Source organism: Aquarana catesbeiana, linkage group LG01 (genome assembly GCF_042186555.1).
Source record: "Aquarana catesbeiana isolate 2022-GZ linkage group LG01, ASM4218655v1, whole genome shotgun sequence".
Classification (NCBI taxonomy): Eukaryota; Metazoa; Chordata; class Amphibia; order Anura; family Ranidae; genus Aquarana; species Aquarana catesbeiana.
In genome coordinates, this window is record NC_133324.1 from 796,688,687 (window position 1) to 796,707,861 (window position 19,175).

At 41.5% G+C, this 19,175-nt stretch overlaps 1 protein-coding gene across 2 annotated transcripts in view; it reads right to left on the reverse strand.

The window, feature by feature from the left end:
- CFAP97 (cilia and flagella associated protein 97) overlaps window positions 1–19,175 on the reverse strand; it is a 126,441-nt gene continuing 107,266 nt past the window's right edge. Inside the window, exons 5-6 of one of the 2 annotated variants that reach the window (XM_073607356.1) lie at window positions 6,813–6,975; window positions 1–1,296 (exon numbers count right to left, since the gene is read on the reverse strand). In XM_073607356.1, coding sequence (XP_073463457.1) covers window positions 1,193–1,296; window positions 6,813–6,975 — 267 coding nt within the window. In that variant the 3' untranslated portion in view covers window positions 1–1,192. The remainder of the gene's footprint in view (window positions 1,297–6,812; window positions 6,976–19,175) is intronic. The other variant, XM_073607349.1, reaches the window with a different exon arrangement.

The following is a 19,175-nucleotide window of genomic DNA, read 5'->3' on the forward strand; positions in this document are numbered from 1 at the left end:
ATTCACTTTAACAATATATATGAAATCATCTGTAAAGAATAAAGATAACAAAACCAAAGTTTACAAACTGATAATCATCATTGATTTTTTTTTCTTTTACATTCTAGAGGGAAATAAATATAGTAGTTTGGCAACTGTCTTTTCACAGAGAAAAAAAAAAAAAGAAAAGAATAAGCTGTAATACATGTAACAGATATCTGTAATAAATAAGTGCATTCTGGAAGGACAGCTTTTTAATAATCAAAATATAATTACGTATTTAAAATACAAAATAAATAAGCCTCAAACCACATCACATACGTCTTAAGACAAGAAATGTCACAGTAGCAGCAAGGAATGTTAAAGCCCATCTCTAGCCGAAATGTTTTATTTTTTTAACAAGTAGAAAAAAATGTTTCATTTTGGATAGAGCAGGGGAGAGTTAGAGCCTCTGTCAGTTTTATTTGCCATCTGCATCCCAAATCCTGGAGATTTCCCTTCACTTCTTGCCAAGACAGGACGTGATGGTAAATCTCTAATAGGGCCAAAGACAAAAACAAACAAGTTTTTAGTAGCGTTTGGAAAATGCCAACTTCTGGCCATGTTTTCATTGCAGTCTGCATTCTCCTTTTTCCCCAAATTCCCAATTTCTAGTGCAGATGCCGCAAAACAGGAAGTGGGAAGAAATCTCACCAATGGGGTCACAAACAGATAAAAAAAAAAAAAAAAAGACCAACAAATATTTTGTTCTCCCCTGCTCAATTCTAAACTGAAAAAGAAAATGTGGGAGTTCGGCTTTAAAGCCATCTTGGTCACCAGAAAAAGAAAAAAAAATGAAAAGGCACTCTGTAAAAAAAGAATTTGAATATGCACCAGCCTTGTGAGTGGTGACTCGAATCTTCGCAGGGTTACACTACCGAAAGAATCCTCAGCATCCAACACACTCCCAGCAACATCTACTGAACACTTTGGTTCCACACGCTGGCCACCATGTCACTTTTGATTTGCTGGGATGCAGTCATGATGTAGTTACTGATGGCTGAAACTGCAGAAGTGTGCTGGATGCTGAAGAGACTTTGGCCATTAGAAAGCTTCTTTTTCAGGGTGCCAGTTGCTTTAATTTCCGGTGACATCACTTTAAAATTACACCAATTTACAGGAGGACTTCATAAGAATGGTGGGGATTTGTGGAAACACTGGTTCATAAGCACCATCACATCCACGCTGCTCGTGCATTGCAGGATTTAGAGGGCCGGAGTAAAGCACCATTACTGCTGCTCATGCGACTGCTGGCACTCGACACCCTAGAGAGCCCACCTAAAATGGAAGATAAAGAAAACAAATATATATGAAATTACTTTAGAACAGGCTAAGAGCATACAGGATTTAAGACAGGCAGAAATGCATTAGTCCTATTCTAGTAAAAACTGTAAAATTTTAGATTTCTGTCTCAGACTTTGTTCACTGGGACATATGAAATTGGTGAAACTCCCCAGCAGGAAAACCAATCGACCAAAAAAAAAATGTAAAAACCTGACATGAGTTCTAAGGACTGGATCACACCACAAAAATACACTCCAGATCCATTCCAGATGCATCTTTGCATGAGAGATTTAACATGTTTTTGATGCGTTTCCGGATGCATTCCAGCATTTTTCTTGTTTTTTTTCCCCATTGTACTGGGGTCCCTGGCATTTTTTATTTCAGTGTGTTTCAGTGCATTCCGGTGCATTTTTGATGTGTTTGACTGCGTTCCAGTACAGTCCAGCGCAGGAAAAAGGCAGCATGTTCTTTCTGGAACTAACTGCACTGGTGTGAACTATGCCTTTGGAACCCATATTACCTACTTTTCAATGCATTTTTATATGCAGAGAAAAAGAAAAAAAAAATGCACAGGTGTGAACTGGCCCCAACTCTCTCCTACGCCATTTAAAACCATGAAAATACAAAACAAAAACACATTTCGCTATAAATATACACCGCACTTTACAGGGTTGTTGTCAGTAGATACCTAAAAAGTAGTCATATCTACTTAGAAGCTGCATTCTGTTGCAGATCCATCTCGGGCTAAAACTTTTTTTGCTCTTGTGACCAAGTCATCAAAACAGGAAATGAAGGGAAATGTGACCAGAACAGGATTCAACAAGAAGAGGAAATCTTCCATGAAAGAAATTGTTCAAGCCTCCGTTCATAGTGAATGCAGCTTTAAAATCATGCTGCTGCAGCACGATTTCAAAGTCACCGGTTAATGTGATTTCATGTGTGGCTTGCCGACATCTGTGCGATTTCATGCACAGATGTCAATGCAAGTCACATGTGAAATTGACAAAAATAGTGCAGGAACCTTTCATAATTGCTGCGGCATTAATCGCGGCAATATGAACGGTTCCATTGCCAGCAATGGGCTGCAACTTGTCATGATTAGGAACTGACAAATTGCACCAGTGTAAAAAAACAGGGGCTTAACCATTTCCTACTCCATTCAAAATTCAACCAAACATAACATTTGGGTAAATCTACTCTTTAAAGCAGACCTAGAACTTAAATCTGAACTCTTGTTAAAAGTATTAAAGCACTTGGTCTTCTACTCTGCATTAGTATGGAGTCCACTTTTCACCAAGCAGCCACAGAATATTTTGTTTGCAATGGTCTCCTTAACAGATCTCAGTCTCCTGCAAATCCAGCTTGTAAGACTGGTGGCCCCTATAATCACTGCTTGAGATTATCCCTAACTATGAGGAGGTAAATACATCACTGCTGTGAAATGTTTCGGGCTGATGAGACTCCTGAATCAGGGGCGGCCCTTCCAAAAAGGGCGCACAGGTGCCGCCCCCCCTCATCCATCGCTGCCTCCCCCTATCAATGCGTATGGCCCCTTTCAGGATGCCGGGCGCATGGCTTCCACTGGCAGGGATATTTTTTTGAGGCACCGATTTGATTAGAACCAAAGTCTCTAATAGGTTTCAAAATAGGGTGGGCTCGGGGCACAGAGAATGCGCTCACAGCCCACCCAGGTGTGTTGCAACAGCGAATGAATATTCACTATTGTAACACTGCTCCCCCTCCCGGCCAATCAGGAAGTTGGTTATGACACCTGTCACCCGATTGGCTGAAAGGACAGGCGATGATACTGGACACCTAGGAGGAGGAGAGGAGCCACACGATGGAGCTGCCGTGGAGGAGAGGAAACGGAGTCGCTGACCGTTATCCGCCTAGATGGGGCAAGTGTCAGACTGACCAGCAAACAGCAAGGGGGGAGGTCCACTCCTGGTCTCTACCTGTGTAAACTGATTGACAATTCATGAGTCTCTAGGTCCACCTCATCCATTCATATCTGCATGGTGTGATGTAAACGCAGGCCCACAAAGCATCAGAGGACTTTTATTTCAATAAGCCAGCCAAATGGGAAAATGACAATGAACACCTCAACAATCCCTCCTCCCAGAAGCTGGATGTCAGGGCACAATAAAAGATCAATTTCACAGAAAGTAACTTAGAGAAGAATAAAAAAAAAAAAACAAAAAAAAAACAACACACACCCCCCAAATTGTCTTGCCGTTAGGGCAAATCTGGCCATACACTAATAGATATCTAGTTCAGAAATCTCTTGAATCCTCCCATTCATGCTAAACAGCGAGGATGGCTGAATCTCCTCTGGCAGCTATTGTATTCTGATAGCTAGCACCTGTGCTTTCAGAATACCCAGTCACTCCTCGTAGGAGGAAGCCAAAACATTCTGACAGGAAGAATGAACTACCACAGGAATCACAGTGCCATGGAAGTTAATTAAAAAACTACAACCTGACATCCGCAAAGGCTGCCGGACCTTGTAGTTTTCCATTCACAGAGCGCTGTGAATGAGTGAAGCGGTCGGGTGGGCAGAGCCCCGCACAACTACATTTTTTTAACAATTTGAAAGCTAGGGGATGGAGAAGATCCCCCGCTACCTGTCACAGTGGGGGAGTCGGTGCATTTATAACACGTTATATGTTACACCCCGAATATGGGTGTAACATGTTATGAAAGGTGAACTTATCCTGTAAGCAGGGAAATCCAACTACTGGCTGATCTAAATATTGCGCTGCTCATTTTATTATATACACTTTAAACATTTTGGTTTCTTTAAAAAAAAAAAAAAAAAATCCATCATCATCATAATAATAAATCAGTTCAGCATCACAATCGGGTGACTGCACTGGAAGTAGCATACAGCCTGCGAGTTGGGTAACAGGTACCTCCATCACAGGCTTTCTTTGGCAAACAGCCTAATGGCAGATTCTCATCAATTTATTGACATGGCAAAGTGATAATATGGAGTCCAGTGCCAGGGATTGCAAACAAAACAACAAAAAAATATTCTTCATTGGCTGGTACAGGATGACGTCACTCCTGCACAAGATAAAACATAAGTTTTACAAATAGACACAAATAAGTGTCTACACTGTTTAAAATCCAGTAATACACTGTATCACCCTGCTCTGCACATGCACAGTTGCTTTCTATTATTGGGTATTTTTAGGCACTGCTGAATTTGTAGAGGGCGATCTGACAGTCTTAGCGGAATAAAACCCTCCTATCATTTACAGCCAAGGAAGCTGCTTCTGTTTGATCTGCAAGGGCCATTGTGCTGCACATATGTTCAATTATGACACCAGCCATTTGATGGTTTGACAGCTGGGTTGAGCACACAAGCAAATGTGACAGCAATCCTGGCATTCCAGGAATGTAACTGCTTTTTTTAAACCGTTAAAGCGATGGTTTAGTTCCGCTTTATGATTTACTCAGGGGCTCAGAGCTTCAGCAAAATGGCAGCTCCCAGCAAGAAGAAACAGGAGCAATGCTGGAAGCAAGTTACAGCACACACTAACTGTTGGTAGCATAATTATTAATGAAGAAGGTATGTTCCTTGCTAAAGAACATTTTTTTAAATAAAAGTTGTTATGGGTAAAGTTCTGCTTTAAGTTTTTTTATTTTCAGAATAGTGACAGTTATTTTCAGGCTGTGAGACTTGAAAATTAGACTCACATGGATAAAACAAATACTACTATCCTGGCATTAAAGCTTTGGGTATTGGGTCTGTAGACTGTGACAGACAAAGACAAAGATGGGTGGCAGGATAAAAAGCCACGTCTACTTCAGAAAAAAAAAACTTTGCTCATTAAGGTGTAATTAATAGTCAAAAAAGGCGATTTAACTAGAGAGCTGAGTTTGTCATGGATTTGTCAGTGCCGGACACCGTGGAATCGCTATGGATACCAATCCGGAGATGTCCCCCTACCAAATTTTGGATCTGTTGCCTGTATTGATTACATATGTCATCAATTTACCCCTTATTTGATTTTGGGCCTTTGGGGAGTGGCTAGCCACTACTCCCCTTATATATGTGACTCCAGAAGGGCGAGCATAGTCCACCTGCATTCATGTACTGGTGTCCATATAGGTCCACAAGTAAACGCAAGTACACAGACTGGGGATTGACACCCAGCTCTCTACTATGGCTAGCTTTCAGTCCTCTGCTAGATGAACTTTCAATGCAGTTCATGCTTTACTTCTTATTTATACCTATTCCTTCCCACTGGGGTCTACAGTGGGGGATGTATATACATATCTAGATCCTATGCCCTATCCCTCAGCCCACTATCATTATACCATGATTACCTCCATTAGGATGGGCCGTTCTGCCTGTGTGTGATCCTCGTGAGCTGCAGTCTACATGACCAGAGCATTGTTTACCTGGTGGCCATTTTACCCATTTCATCTGTTTCCTGGGAATTGTACTACCATTTCTTCCTTTTCTGCCATTGGCAATCTATCTGTGGCTGTCAATGTGAGAGGGCACACTCCTATGGGACACACTGCCATTTCTTATGTGAAGTAGCCATACACCACGAGTACTGAATCTTTCCCATGCTATGTATGATATTTCTGTAATGTTATCATATGTCATTGTACAATGTATGTATATTTGTATACCTGTTATTTATATTCTTGGAGGATTGTACTTTGTCTCCATCTTCCCCTGAATTTACCCTACATTCCAAAACATGTTGGGAACCGCTGGGTGAACCACTCCGTTGGTTGGGTCCATACCTACATGAGACCCACTTAGGGCTCCCTTATTAGTTCAGAGTACTGTACATCATATATTGTATGGTGATTCTCCATTCCTTTTATTGGAAATTGGGATGTTTATCACAGTTTTAACACTTGAATAAAAATAAATAAAAATGTATCATTCTTATACTTTTGTTCCTCTATTACCTACTGCCTGAAAAGTCTCCCATTAGGGGTTCTTTCTTGTATGTCTATGTAATCAGTGATTTGGAAGTCAGTCTTTGGACTGTTTCAACACCAAGATATTTTTTGTTTAATTCCAAGAAGAAGGCCTCCCAGCTACTATAGTTCTGTACAAAAAACACACATACACAAAAACACAACCAGAAGCCAAGACAAGACTTTCCAGCCAACAATTTATATTAGTGGTAATAAAAGAGCCATATGTGAAAGATAGGTGATGAAAGAGAGCCCACACACACAGCCATCGTAAACTAAACCCAAGTGACACGGCCTTTGTTCAGTCTGACCTCACGCCGTAGAAACTGGGTAATTGCACACTGGTGGATGTGAAACTGCAGCGTTCTTCACACTCTATTCATCACATTCTGTAATTTTCTACTCTTAAAATTAAAACCCGATTGGTTGCTAAGGAAATCACCTCTGTCTTTTTCTCTTCTCTTCACATTTATACAAACGACTCATACAGAGAAAGACAATGGTGCATCAGTAACAGCTACACAGTGAAATATCAATGATTCTCAAGTCTGAACGTTTACCGGATGATGAAGAGGTGCTCAGTCGGCTTACAGATGCCTTTCCAGGCCTTGGAGAGGATGCTGTTGAGCTCAAATATCCTGCTTGGCGCTGATAGTCCATGAGTTGCTCAGAACGGGTCATACCAACCGTTGGCTTCACTGACTCTAGTCTCTTTAACAAAGCCTGTAAGACAATTAAGCATCATTGACATGTTTAGTATAGATGGTCTAGGTCGGTGGTCTCCAAACAGCTCTTTTATCCAGACCTTGGGTCACTATTCCATCCACTGACACCTACAATTGGCCATGCATCCTCCCACTGAGACCAAAGACGGGGCCCTATTCCTCCCAATGACAGCAACAGTGCGGCACAACGATGGGGCATTGTTTATTCCCACTGGCCTCAGTCCAACCCCCCCCCCCCAGTCTGAAGGACAGTATATTGACCCTTTGTTTAAAAAGTTTGGAGACCCCTGATCTAGATGAAAACTAAAAATATACATGTATTTGGCTGTGGAAAATATATCTCCATGATGGAAAAGTACACATAACAGCATGGGATAATTTACCACTGTTTGTGAAAGTATCACTCCTGTATGCATTATGTATAATAAAGCAAAATTGTGCCTATATTATAAAACAGTAGGGGTCTATTTTGAAAACATTTGTAGGACGAATGTCACAAGCATTTGTCAAGACTGCACATATTTTCCTACCTTTTGCTTTACTTTGACTTCCTATGATCATCAGTTCCATCTGAAGGCAAAAATGCAGTATACTTTCTGATTGAGGTACTGTATGTTAGAAAACATTTACAGCATTCAGACCACTAGATGGTGCCAACAATCATTGGAAGTCATACTATTAAAGTGTTTGTTAAATCTAAAATTCTAAATCACTGCCAGCCTCTCTATTAGAGCCTGGCATTCCACACTATGTAAGTCATTCCTAAAAATGAGCGTTGTAAATACCTATTTAGAGCCATCATCAGGCTGGTCAGGTGACTCAGGGCCGCTTTACAGCTCCGATACATGGCTTGTGCGGGAGGGGCTGAGATCTCCCTCTGATGTCAGCCAGGGAGATCACGTGGCCTCCCGCAGAAAGCCTGTCTTTGAGCTGTAAAGTGGCCGCGAGTCATGTGACTGGCTTGAAGATTACTCTAAAAATGGTATTTACAACGGAGAGAAGGTATTTTGTCCATCATCTAAAAGATAAAGCACCATATTGCTTAGAAAATATTTTAGAAATTGGAAAGGTATATGGGATTTTTAAAGGTATAAAATAATTTTATAAAAAGTAGAAATGTATTCAAACAATAAAAACAAACATACAAAGAGTAAATATAGATATTACAGTACTAATACATGTGCTGACTGATATCATCTCTACATGTTTCGCCTTGATAATTTGCTTATTCAGGAGATAATTGATATTAGGCACAACAAAAACAAAATAATCAACACTCACAACAACATCAAAGATATATACATACAAATTTTACAAATTTTCAATATATTTTCATATATCAAATTTTCATACATCTTTGATGTTGTTGCGATTGTTGATTATTTTGTTCATCAAAAAACTCTGTTTATTCCTAGTGCTCATTGTACCTGATATCAATTAATACTCCTGAAGAATTATCAAAGCAAAACATGTAGAGATGAAATCAGTCAGCACATGTATTAGTACTGTAATATCAATATTTACTCTTTGTATGTTTGTTTTTATTGTTTGAATAAATATCTACTTTTTAAAATTATTTTGTTCTAAATCAGCACCTTAAAAATCCCATATACCTTTCCAATCCCTAAGGTATTTACAATGCTCGTCTTTAAAAATGACTTACATAGTGTGGTATGTCAGGCTCTAATAGAGGGGCTAGCAGTGACCATCGTAGGTTTTGTTATTTTTAATTATAGCATTGGGGGGGCGTGTGGAGACAGACACAGAGAGGGAGCTGACAGGCAAGGAGGAGGGAGTGAGAGGACAGCGGCATCTGACGGAGGGGTGTACTGTGACCACGGCGGTCAGGGCTCAGCAGCCCTGATTTTCGTGGTCAGTACAGAGGGGATACAGGAAGTGGCAGGTTCAGGGAGGCTTCTTTACAGTTTAGAGTGGGGGCAGATTACACAGCACAAGCATTGTGCTGTGTAATCTGCTTTAAAAGCGGAGTTCCACCCAAAAATGGAACTTCCTCTGTCCGGATTCCTCCCCCCTCCGGTGTCACATTTAGCACCTTTTGGGGGGGGGGGGGGGGGGGGGGGGGGAGTAGATACCTGTCTAATACAGGTATTTGTTCCCACTTTTGGCAAAAGATTGTTGCAGGATCAGTGGTGATCTACACCATGTCCGGCCCCTCCTCCGTCCCCCCCCCCCCGGCTGTCTTCTGGAAGACACAGGTCCCAGAAGGCAGCAGGGACCACTCAGAATGCACAGTGTGACTCGCGCATGCACAGTAGGGAACCAGGCTGTGAAGCCGCAAAGCTTCACTTTCCAATTCCCTTACTAGCCATGTCGACGCCTGCACCCTGAGCTGAGGGGATGGATCGGCTTCGGGTGAGGACATCACGGGCACCCTGGAAAGGTAAGTGTCCTTCCTTTAAATACAAATACTGCAGCTGCTGACTTTTAATTCTTTTTTTTACTTTTAGGCGGAACTCCGCTTTAAGGAACTGGGATCTGAATTGATATATATATATATATATATTTTTTTTTTTTTGGGGTTAACAAAACACTTTAAAAGAGAAAAAAAATGGGGAAAATGTGTGCAGCCTGGATGAATGCCTGTGACATGTGCCCTACAAATGTTTTATAAACAGATCCGTAAAAGTGTGCAGTGGGCACCTCTCTGCACCTAAACCTCAGATTAGATTTTCTGCAAGCAACCACAAATAATAAAAAAAAAAAAAAAAAAGGAAGGAGTACTCAGATACACAAACAGCAACCGCAAATGGTAGTTCTGCTTACATTCTGAGCCTTATTATTGGCCCAGCTCTGTGACGGGCTGCTTTGCAAACATAGCAAGGATTTTGAAAGACAGAAGGGTTTTGGTTGAACTAGCAACCATGGAAAAAGATGGCATATCCAATTGCCCCAGGGTCATTGGGTACCCTGCAGAAAGGCTAGCCATGTCCAGATTCCAGGAAGAGTGAAAAAGAGAGTGAATTTGGAAGATGAGGTCTAGCTAGTCCTGGAAATGAGCTTTGTTAACCGGGTTAGGGCCTCTAAAGCAGTGGTCTCCAAACATTTTAAAAGAAAACCAGGTTACAGTTTTTCAAGCTTTAGGAGGGCCAGACTGTGGCCAGTGCAAGAAGAACATGGCCTGGCATTAGTGGGAGTAAACACTGCCGCAACATTTGTTTTAACAGGAGGAATAGACACTCATTGTTCATTTTAGCAGGCCCCATTAATGGTGTCAGTGGGAGGAAAGGTGCTTCATTATTGGTGTCAGTTGAAGGAATAGTGTCCCAAGGGCCAGACAGAGGCAAGCAAGGGGCCTGCAGGTTGGAGACCACTGCACTAAGGTGTTAAGTGGGAAGGTCAGAAAGGTGTTATTTTGCCTATACCAGTTAGTGCTTTTATTATAGAAAGATCTGGACATGTGTTGTGATAAGGTTATTATGCCAGTTCAGATAAAAAGTACTTCATAATAAAGTTTTTCTTCTTTAAACCAGAGATAGTTTGACAATTGTGTTTTTTTTACATAAATTCTGTAAGGGGGTGCTCTGCTATATTTGTATCACTGGGAGCCAATTACTACAAAATAATAAATCACAGCAGATTGTGCAATCCATCTGATTAAAGGCCTTGACAGCAAAGTAGTTACAATGTGTAAGACTATGGCAGTAGGTACCAATTATTTATCTACATGCTGGGCATTTCTTGAACAGTTAACTTGGTCAGAGTTCTCCAGCTGGTAACAGATGATGTGACAAATGCCCCCAATTTCTCAATTTGCCTGGTACATATGTCAGCAGGCAATACCATCCTTTAGACACAGATGTAAGATGATTTCACAATAACTTGTCAAAATGCAGCTTTCAAGTATGATGGGTGAATCATCAGCAATGAAGAAGGCCATTATCATTTTTACATGACATATGAAATGCAGTCTTCCAAAAACCTTAATTGTAAAAGAAGAGCCAACGTGATGATCTAGCAGTCAGCAATTCTATGCAATACTTACTGTGATGCATAACGACCTCTCTGCCATCGGTATCCATCACATTCAAATATTCATATGAAAATGCTTTTTTTTTTTTCTTAGCACTTACATTAAACTTGTCATTAAAGAAATATTGGAGCTACACTTAATGAACTAACCTTCTGAAAATGATAACTGCCTGGTTCTCACGCTGACTCAGATTTGAAAGTTGGTTCTTACATACATGTTCTTGGTTTGTGAAGCAAAGTATAAAAAACGCGAGAGAATCAATATGACAGCCAAGCACAACTGCAAATAGGGCTGTTCATGGCAGACTTGTGGTCCCACCGCCGGCCTGAACATCTACAAGAAGTAAAACTTAGCAAATATATAAGCAGAGGACCAGGAGGCCACCTATGGACCTAGGAAAAAATGCATGATGTTGAAAAGCCCAGGAAGCACCGACACTTCTGATAGGACCTTCATAGGAAAAGGAGGAGCCCTAACTTTCAGGTCATACACCTGAATGAGGTTTTGCCTAATCCACCTAGCAATTGAGATCTAGAGGCAGTCTGTTACTTCTGGTAATCTTCAAATAACATGAACAAGAAGTGTCAGATTAAAATAAATAATAAATAAATGGACCGGACAAAAAAGGGAAGGCAACACTATTTCCAGATTCAAATTAAAATGCAGAGACCACATTAGGCAGGAAGGACTAAACACAACCTTATCCATGTAAAGCAAGACAAGACCACAAGCTTAAGCTTGGTACACACTATCACAATTTTTTCCATTCAACCCAGCAGGCTGAACAAAAAAAAACAAAAAAACAAAACCCACACTGGTGAGCTTGGGAGAAGACACTGTACTAACAATCCAATGTTACTGACTCCAGCCCTCCTCTAGACCCTCTCAGCTCCTCCCTCAGCTTCTTCCCAGTAGCAGCACAAGGTAAGGGGGGGGGGGTCCCTGATGTAAGAGGGGGTGGGTGACTCTTACCTTCTGCTGGTTTATATAGTCTTACAGATACAAAGGGAACTTTCAGGGCAACCATAATGTTGTTGTGGCCTGCAATGAAATTGAGTTAGACACCCCGAATCTAAGTCACCCCTTGCATGGGAAGCCAAACAGTCTCTGAAAGAGCAAAGACTTTTTATAGTCCTGAGGGCAAATAACTTTTCCAGTCCAGACAGACTGAAGGATGACACCTGGGCCACAGAGTATTTCCTGGGATGAAGATTTCCTTTTTAGCAACAAAATTTGAAAGTGTTGTGGTGCCAAAACAAGTGTATTACAACCTGATTGGACAAGGTGGAAAGGAGGGGGGGGGGGGGGGAATCGACGTCACAACAAACTCCGCCTTGTACAAACAATGTCTTTATTTTGAAAACAATACAAGTGACCCACTGAGGTTGGTGTACAGAGGGGAAATCTCTTGCAGAGAACCCAGAGGATCACCGCTTTCACAATAAAATAAAAGCATTGCGGAGCTTCAATGAAGAGTCTGCAACATAAGGTCTAGGACAGGGGTAGGCAATCTCGGCCCTCCAGCTGTGGTCCCATGAGATATTGAAGACCCTAACAATCACAGGCATGACTCCTAGAGGCAGAGGCATGATGGGATTTGTAGTTTGACCACAGCTGGAGGGCCGAGGTTGCCTACCCCTGGTCTAGGATTTCCTTCACCATGATTGTCAACAGTTAGAGGCGATTAAGTGAAGCCTTGATAAAGCTTCCTCCATACCTCTTAACATACACGCAAGTATTTGAACTCTAGCATAATATGGCTACCATACCCCGCAATCTTATTCAGAGAACAAAGAAACAAAGTGGGAATAAGAATAATAAACAAACATACTTCAGCAATTTCAATTCTTGGTTAGTGATCCTTATTTTGAAGGACAGATTTCTAAATTTTCCGGGACTATATCTACCAGAAGCCTTTCTCTAATGGTTGGGACTGGAAAGGAAGGGGAAAAGTTCCATTACCACCATTACAAGAGCTCTACTTTTTTACATTTCTTTGAGGTCAAACAAAACAGGCATGAGGGGGGATAGCTGTGGCCATGTGAAAATTTCTAGAATTTTTCTCTATGTTTGAAATCCCAAACTGAGAAGAAACCTCTATGGAAACCCTAATACACGATTTGTACCCAAAAACGTCCTTACTGCAAAATAGTGACTTGATCAAAAATCTAAGATCTAATCGTTATGAATATAAAGTTCATTTTGCTATAATACTAATAGATATGGGATGATACTCACTGGAGCTGAACATTTTCATCTGCTCCACTGGTGGAACTCTATTTATTGATCTTACAAGTGTATGTTTCCACATAGAGGAAGCTTGCTTGCAGTGTAATAATGAAGAAGTCTTTGAGCCTGTTCATCTGGGTCATATAGCAGTGAATGCCACTCGCACGCACTTGTTACATCACTAAGCTTGAGGCCTTTGACAGCTGGAGCACCAAGCAGCTGACTGCTACACCTGTTCCAGCTTATTTATATGACTGATGTCCTTCTTAAAATGTCACTTTCACAGCACTGTGGTCATTTTCTCATATGTTTTTATGTTCTTTCAGTACAATAACCAATAAAACCAGATCTACCCTGAAAAATATTAGCATAAAATGTACACAACACAGTTGCCCGTGGCGATTCACACTTGTGCGATGCCAGTCATCGCATGTGCTACGCACCGCATTGCAGTGCAGATCACATGTGATGTCTGTGCAATGCAAATTCAGCCTTACAAACTGTCGCATTCGCACCAAAATGGTGCAGGACCCTTTTTTGCTCCACACTGGAATCAGATCGCATGGGTCATGTGATCAGATTCCTGCACCATTTCACAGTTCGCATTGCGATCCGATCTGGGGGTGTCATTAACTTTGTATTGACACCTGTAGCGGTTCACAGAGAGCAGTGTGAACAGCCGGCGATTCAGGTGCGATGCGGGAACCCGCACAGGAATCGCACTGGTTCCCGCATCGCACCAGTGTGAACCGAGCCCAATGCCACGTACACGCGATCGCACATTCCGACATCAAAATCCATGTATTTTTTCCTGACGGATGTTGGCTCAAACTTGCCTTGCATAGACACGGTCACACAAATTTGGTCGAAATTTGCGAACGTCAAGAACGCAATGACACACAAAACGTACGATAAGCCGAGAAAAATGAAGTGATTCCGAGCATGCGTGGAACTTTGTGCGTCGGAATTGTGTACACACGATCGGAATTTCCGACAACGGATTTTGTTGTTGGAAAATTTAAGAACCAGATCTTAAATTTTGTGCAACGGAAATTCCGATGGAAAATGACTGATGGAGCCTACAACACACGGTCGGAATTTCCGACAAAAGGCTCCCATCGAACATTTTCCGTCGGAAAATCTGACCGTGTGTACGCGGCATTAGAGTCACAGGGATTCCCTTTAAGTAAAAAGGCCCAGTTTTAGTTATGTTTTTTTTTTTTTTTTTTAAAGCTCACCCTCATGTTGAATAGCACAATTTATTCAGTTATGAGTAAAGTTAAACCAATTATTTTTTTTTATATTGAACTAGCATATCTTCCTAAAAGTCAAAGCTTCCTGTTTTCCCCTGCACAGCAGCACTGATACTGAAAGCAGAAGTGGCCTGGGATTTTTTCTGTTTTGCATAGTGCTGTCGGTTAGCAGTTTAATCATGCTTACAGTGAGAAGAGTGATGACCTCACTGGTGTGATGCTGTTCCGTCATTGCCCTCTCATAGGCTGGGGAAGGTCCTAGACAGCAATGCTAAATTTCATTGACTAAATGAACACTGTTTTAGCCGACTAAAATACAACTAAATTTAAAACAACTGGAATGACTAAATACGACAAACTAAAATGACATTTTAGTCAAAAGACTGACCAAAATTAAATCAAAATTTGACATCAAATTTAACACTGCACTACCACATAAGGATAAGTAGGAGGCATTTACTAAGCTGATGAAAGAAAAAAAATTAAGAAAAAAAAAGGATTATCTTATTTTTCTTAATATTGGTAATATATTCAGGTAATATGTGCAATGACATTATAGCCAATAGAGTTTACAGTTTTTTGAGATTTTTAAAAATATTTTAAAGTTGCAGTTCTATTTGTCCAAACGCAATATTTTTGTTTGTTTATGAAACTTATTTTATTTATAGACGTTATATCACAATGTGTCTGTAGTGCATGTTTAAACCTTAATACCATAAATAACCTGTTCTAAGATTTTGCCTCCAGGAGTATAGAAGGAGTTTGGCAATTCTAGAGAAATGCTTAAGGCCCTTCCACACGAGGCGGATCCGTTTAAGTGGGAGATCTCTCCATTGATCTCCGCTGAGCCGTCGGATGACAGGTCTATTCTCTGCTCACTGAGCGGGGAAGGGCCTGTCGAGTGCCGCTGATTCCTATGGAGAGATCGGACAAAAACAACGGACAGCATGTCTGTTTTCATCAGATCTCATCCGATCCGATAGAACGTATCGCCATACGTCTGATTTTAGCGGATCGCATTTCAGCGGACATGTCACCGCTGACATCCGTTGCTCCATAGACCTGCATGGCGTGTCCGTTCAGGTCTGCCTTAAAAAAACTGAAAGGTCCGCCTGTGTGAAAGGGGCCTAAAAAGGAGAGGTCCAGCCTTGGCTTGTTTGGCTGGGCTTCTCCTCTGGGTCACAGGAGTGCAATTCGTTTTGTACTCATGTGACCCATTTTCAGCAGAGGGCAGACTGAAGTCTGCTCTCTGCCGATGTCACTGGAATCAGTCCAGGCACCGCGTCATCATGAAAATAACATCTGGATCCGCCAGGTGCCTGTCTTAGAGACCCGCTGAGAGCCTGAGACAGCCGTTCCCCGCCACTGCACAGCTCAGCGCTCCAATGAGCTTGGATGAGCAGAGAGGAGAGCTGCTGACTGACAGCAGCAGCTCTTCGCTCGGGGAGCTGAGAGAACCGAGCCATTGGCAGTGTTCAATTGCTCGGTTCTCAGTGCAGAGATGCCGGGGAACAGATGCAGCCTCCACCTAGGTAAGAATGATGGGTTAAAAAAATAAATAAAAACCCCACCATACTTCTCTTTTAACCACTTCGCACCCGCGCTATAGCCGAAAGACGGCTACAGCGCGGACGCCAATTGCCGGGAGGGCGTCCTCCTGTTTACTTCCGCGATACGCGCTTCCACGGGCGTGCATCGGGGAAATTCTGTGCTGGTCGTGTCCCTTGGACACAGCCAGTCACAGATCATTGTAAACAGCCAATCACAGTGGCCGTTTACAGCACGATCGGAGTGTCCAATGAGAGATGATCTCATATGTAAACATATGAGATCATCTCTCATCGCCAGCTCTCCCTCCTCACACAGAGACCACGTGTGAGGAGGGAGAGCTAACGGCTGCGTGTGTCAGGAAAAAAGAAAAAGAAAAAAAACGGAAAAAAAGTGACGTCAGTGCTATCTGTCCCCACAGTCATCTGTCCCCACAGTCATCAGTGCCATCTGCCATCAGTGCCATCTGCCATCAGTGCCACATATCAGTACCATCTGTCATCAGTGCCACCTGTCATCAGTGCCACGTATTAGTGCCACCTGTCATCAGTGCCACGTATTAGTGCCATCTGTCATCAGTGCCACGTATTAGTGCCATCTGTCATCAGTGCCACGTATTAGTGCCATCTGTCATCAGTGCCACGTATTAGTGCCATCTGTCATCAGTGCCACGTATTAGTGCCATCTGTCATCAGTGCCACGTATTAGTGCCATCTGTCATCAGTGCCACGTATTAGTGCCATCTGTCATCAGTGCCACATCAGTGTCACATGTCATTGTCCTGGTGCTCCAGGGCCTTCAAAGGTGTAATAGGTAGTCAACAAGTTAGATGTGTAATTTAAGCTCCTTGAACACCTGATGGTGCTCCCTGCATGTTGGGCCTCTCTATGTGGCTAGGCTGTGAAAAAGTCACACACATGTGGTATCGTCATATTCAGGAGGAGTAGCAGAATGTATTTTGGGGTGTCATTTGTGGTATACACATTCCATGTGAGAGAAATAACCTATTACAGTGACTATTTTGTGGAGGGGAAAAAAAAAAAAAATCTTAATTTTGCAAAGAATTGTGGGAAAAAAATGGCATCAAAAAGCTCACCATGCATCTTACTAAACACCTTGGAATGTCTACTTTCAAGAAAGGGGTCATTTGGGGGGTATTTGTACTTTCCTGACTTGTTCGGGTCACAAGAAATGAGATGAGGCCGCCAGTACATCAGGTGTGATCAATTTTTTATGATTTGCACCATAGTTTGTGTACTCTAACTTTCACACAGACCAAATAATATCCACTAATTTGGGTTATTTTTACCAAAGATATGTAGCAGTACAAATTGTGGCCAAAATTTATGAAGAAAAATTAATTTGTGAAATTTTATTCACAGAAACGAAGAAAAATGCGTTTTTTTCCCCCCCAAATTTTCGGTCTTTTTTCATTTATAGCGCAAAAAATAAAAAACCCAGGAGGTGATCAAATACCACCAAAAGAAAGCTCTATTTGTATGAAAAAAAAAAAAAGAACAATTAATTCGGGTACAGTATTACATGACTGAGTAATTGTCATTCAAAGTGTGAGAGCACTGAAAGCTTAAAATTGGTCTGGGCGGGGGGGGGGGGGGTTAAGTGCCCAGTTGTCAAGTGGTTAAATAATGCATTACATTTTAACTAAGCCCATTAGATTTTAGTCAACTATAATGTACTTGAGATTTTAGTTGACTAAAACTAAAAACAATTCAGATGACTAAAATACAACTAAAGCTAAAATAGCATTTTAGTCAGACTATGACTAAAAACTAAATTTGATGTAAAAAATATCAATGTGTGATAAGATTAATTAGAATGTAATATATGTCTGTCTTTGTCATGTAAATATATAGAGAAATGTACCTGCTCCCCCTCTAGCTTCCTTTATTGTGGCGACAATGCAGCTTCCTTATTTTCTAAATTGTTCAGTTTTCCCCTTTTGCTTTATGCCATTATTTAAGGGACTACAGTGCAGCGCCGTGATGTCATTAGGGGGGTGTTGCTTCCTTTCCTTAGCAGCCCTAGAGTGTCAATCATCTATGGAGACCAAGATTCTGGGCACGTCTCACATTCAGTCTGCCTATGCCCCGCCCATGTCCCACTGCCCACTGGATCATGGGAACTGTAGTTCCCTGTGGGAGATTTAGATGCTAGCATTGTGGAAAGCAATGACGCACTAGCTCTGCAAAACCTCCCACCATCACTATCAGGATCCAGCAACGGACGCACAGATGGGAGGTTAGAGCAAGCCAATGCAGGTGTAAGCTGAAGTAATTAGTATATAATTCAGGATAATAAAATGTGTCGTCACTTTCATGACCTTTACTCCGGGTACACTAAAAATATATAGGTTGCCTTTAGTTGTACTTTAACACTGCTGGACAGGCTATATTGATCATTTACAGGGCCATCTGTGGAGAACTACACGATCTGAATAAATTGGCTCTCAATAGTGCTGAAATCACAAGACTGTAGTGTGGGCCGTCTGCCTACAGGTCAGCTTAAAGCAAAAAGCATGCTTTGTCTGTGCAGGGAAAAGCAGCAGATTTGCTTTTTTTTTTTTTTTAAATTGTATTTTTTATTGAAATATCAAAAAATAAGTACAAAGTTGTATCAAGGTGTACATTGCACTATCAACATAAGTGCATTATAAACAAACATAATGAAAACAAAAAACAAACAAGTATAAGTGATAAAAAGAGTGTTCCCAGAAACAAGGCACATATATGTATTAAATCAAATCTTTATGATGTATGCGATAAACGTACTGCGGGAAAGTACCCAAAATCCCGCGAGTAGTTCAGAGTATATACACAGGCAACGTAGAATTAAATTAGGTTAGGAATAGGGCATATTTGGTAGTATGGGGGTCCCGAATTCCGAAAGATCCCATGGTTCCCATATTTTATTAAATTGGGGGGTGCAGTCATGAACTGAAGCCGTCAAGAACTCCATTGTCCGAATCTCAGACACTAAATGTAGAAACCCGGACCATGGGGGGGGGTGTATTGGATAACCAGAACAGTGGGATAATCCTCCTGGCGGCTAGCAATATATAGGATATCAATTTGTTTGTCTTTTTTGATACCCCCGAGGGGGGAAGACCCAAAAGGTAATTCAAAGGATCCAACAGAAGAGACACCCCAGTTACCTTTT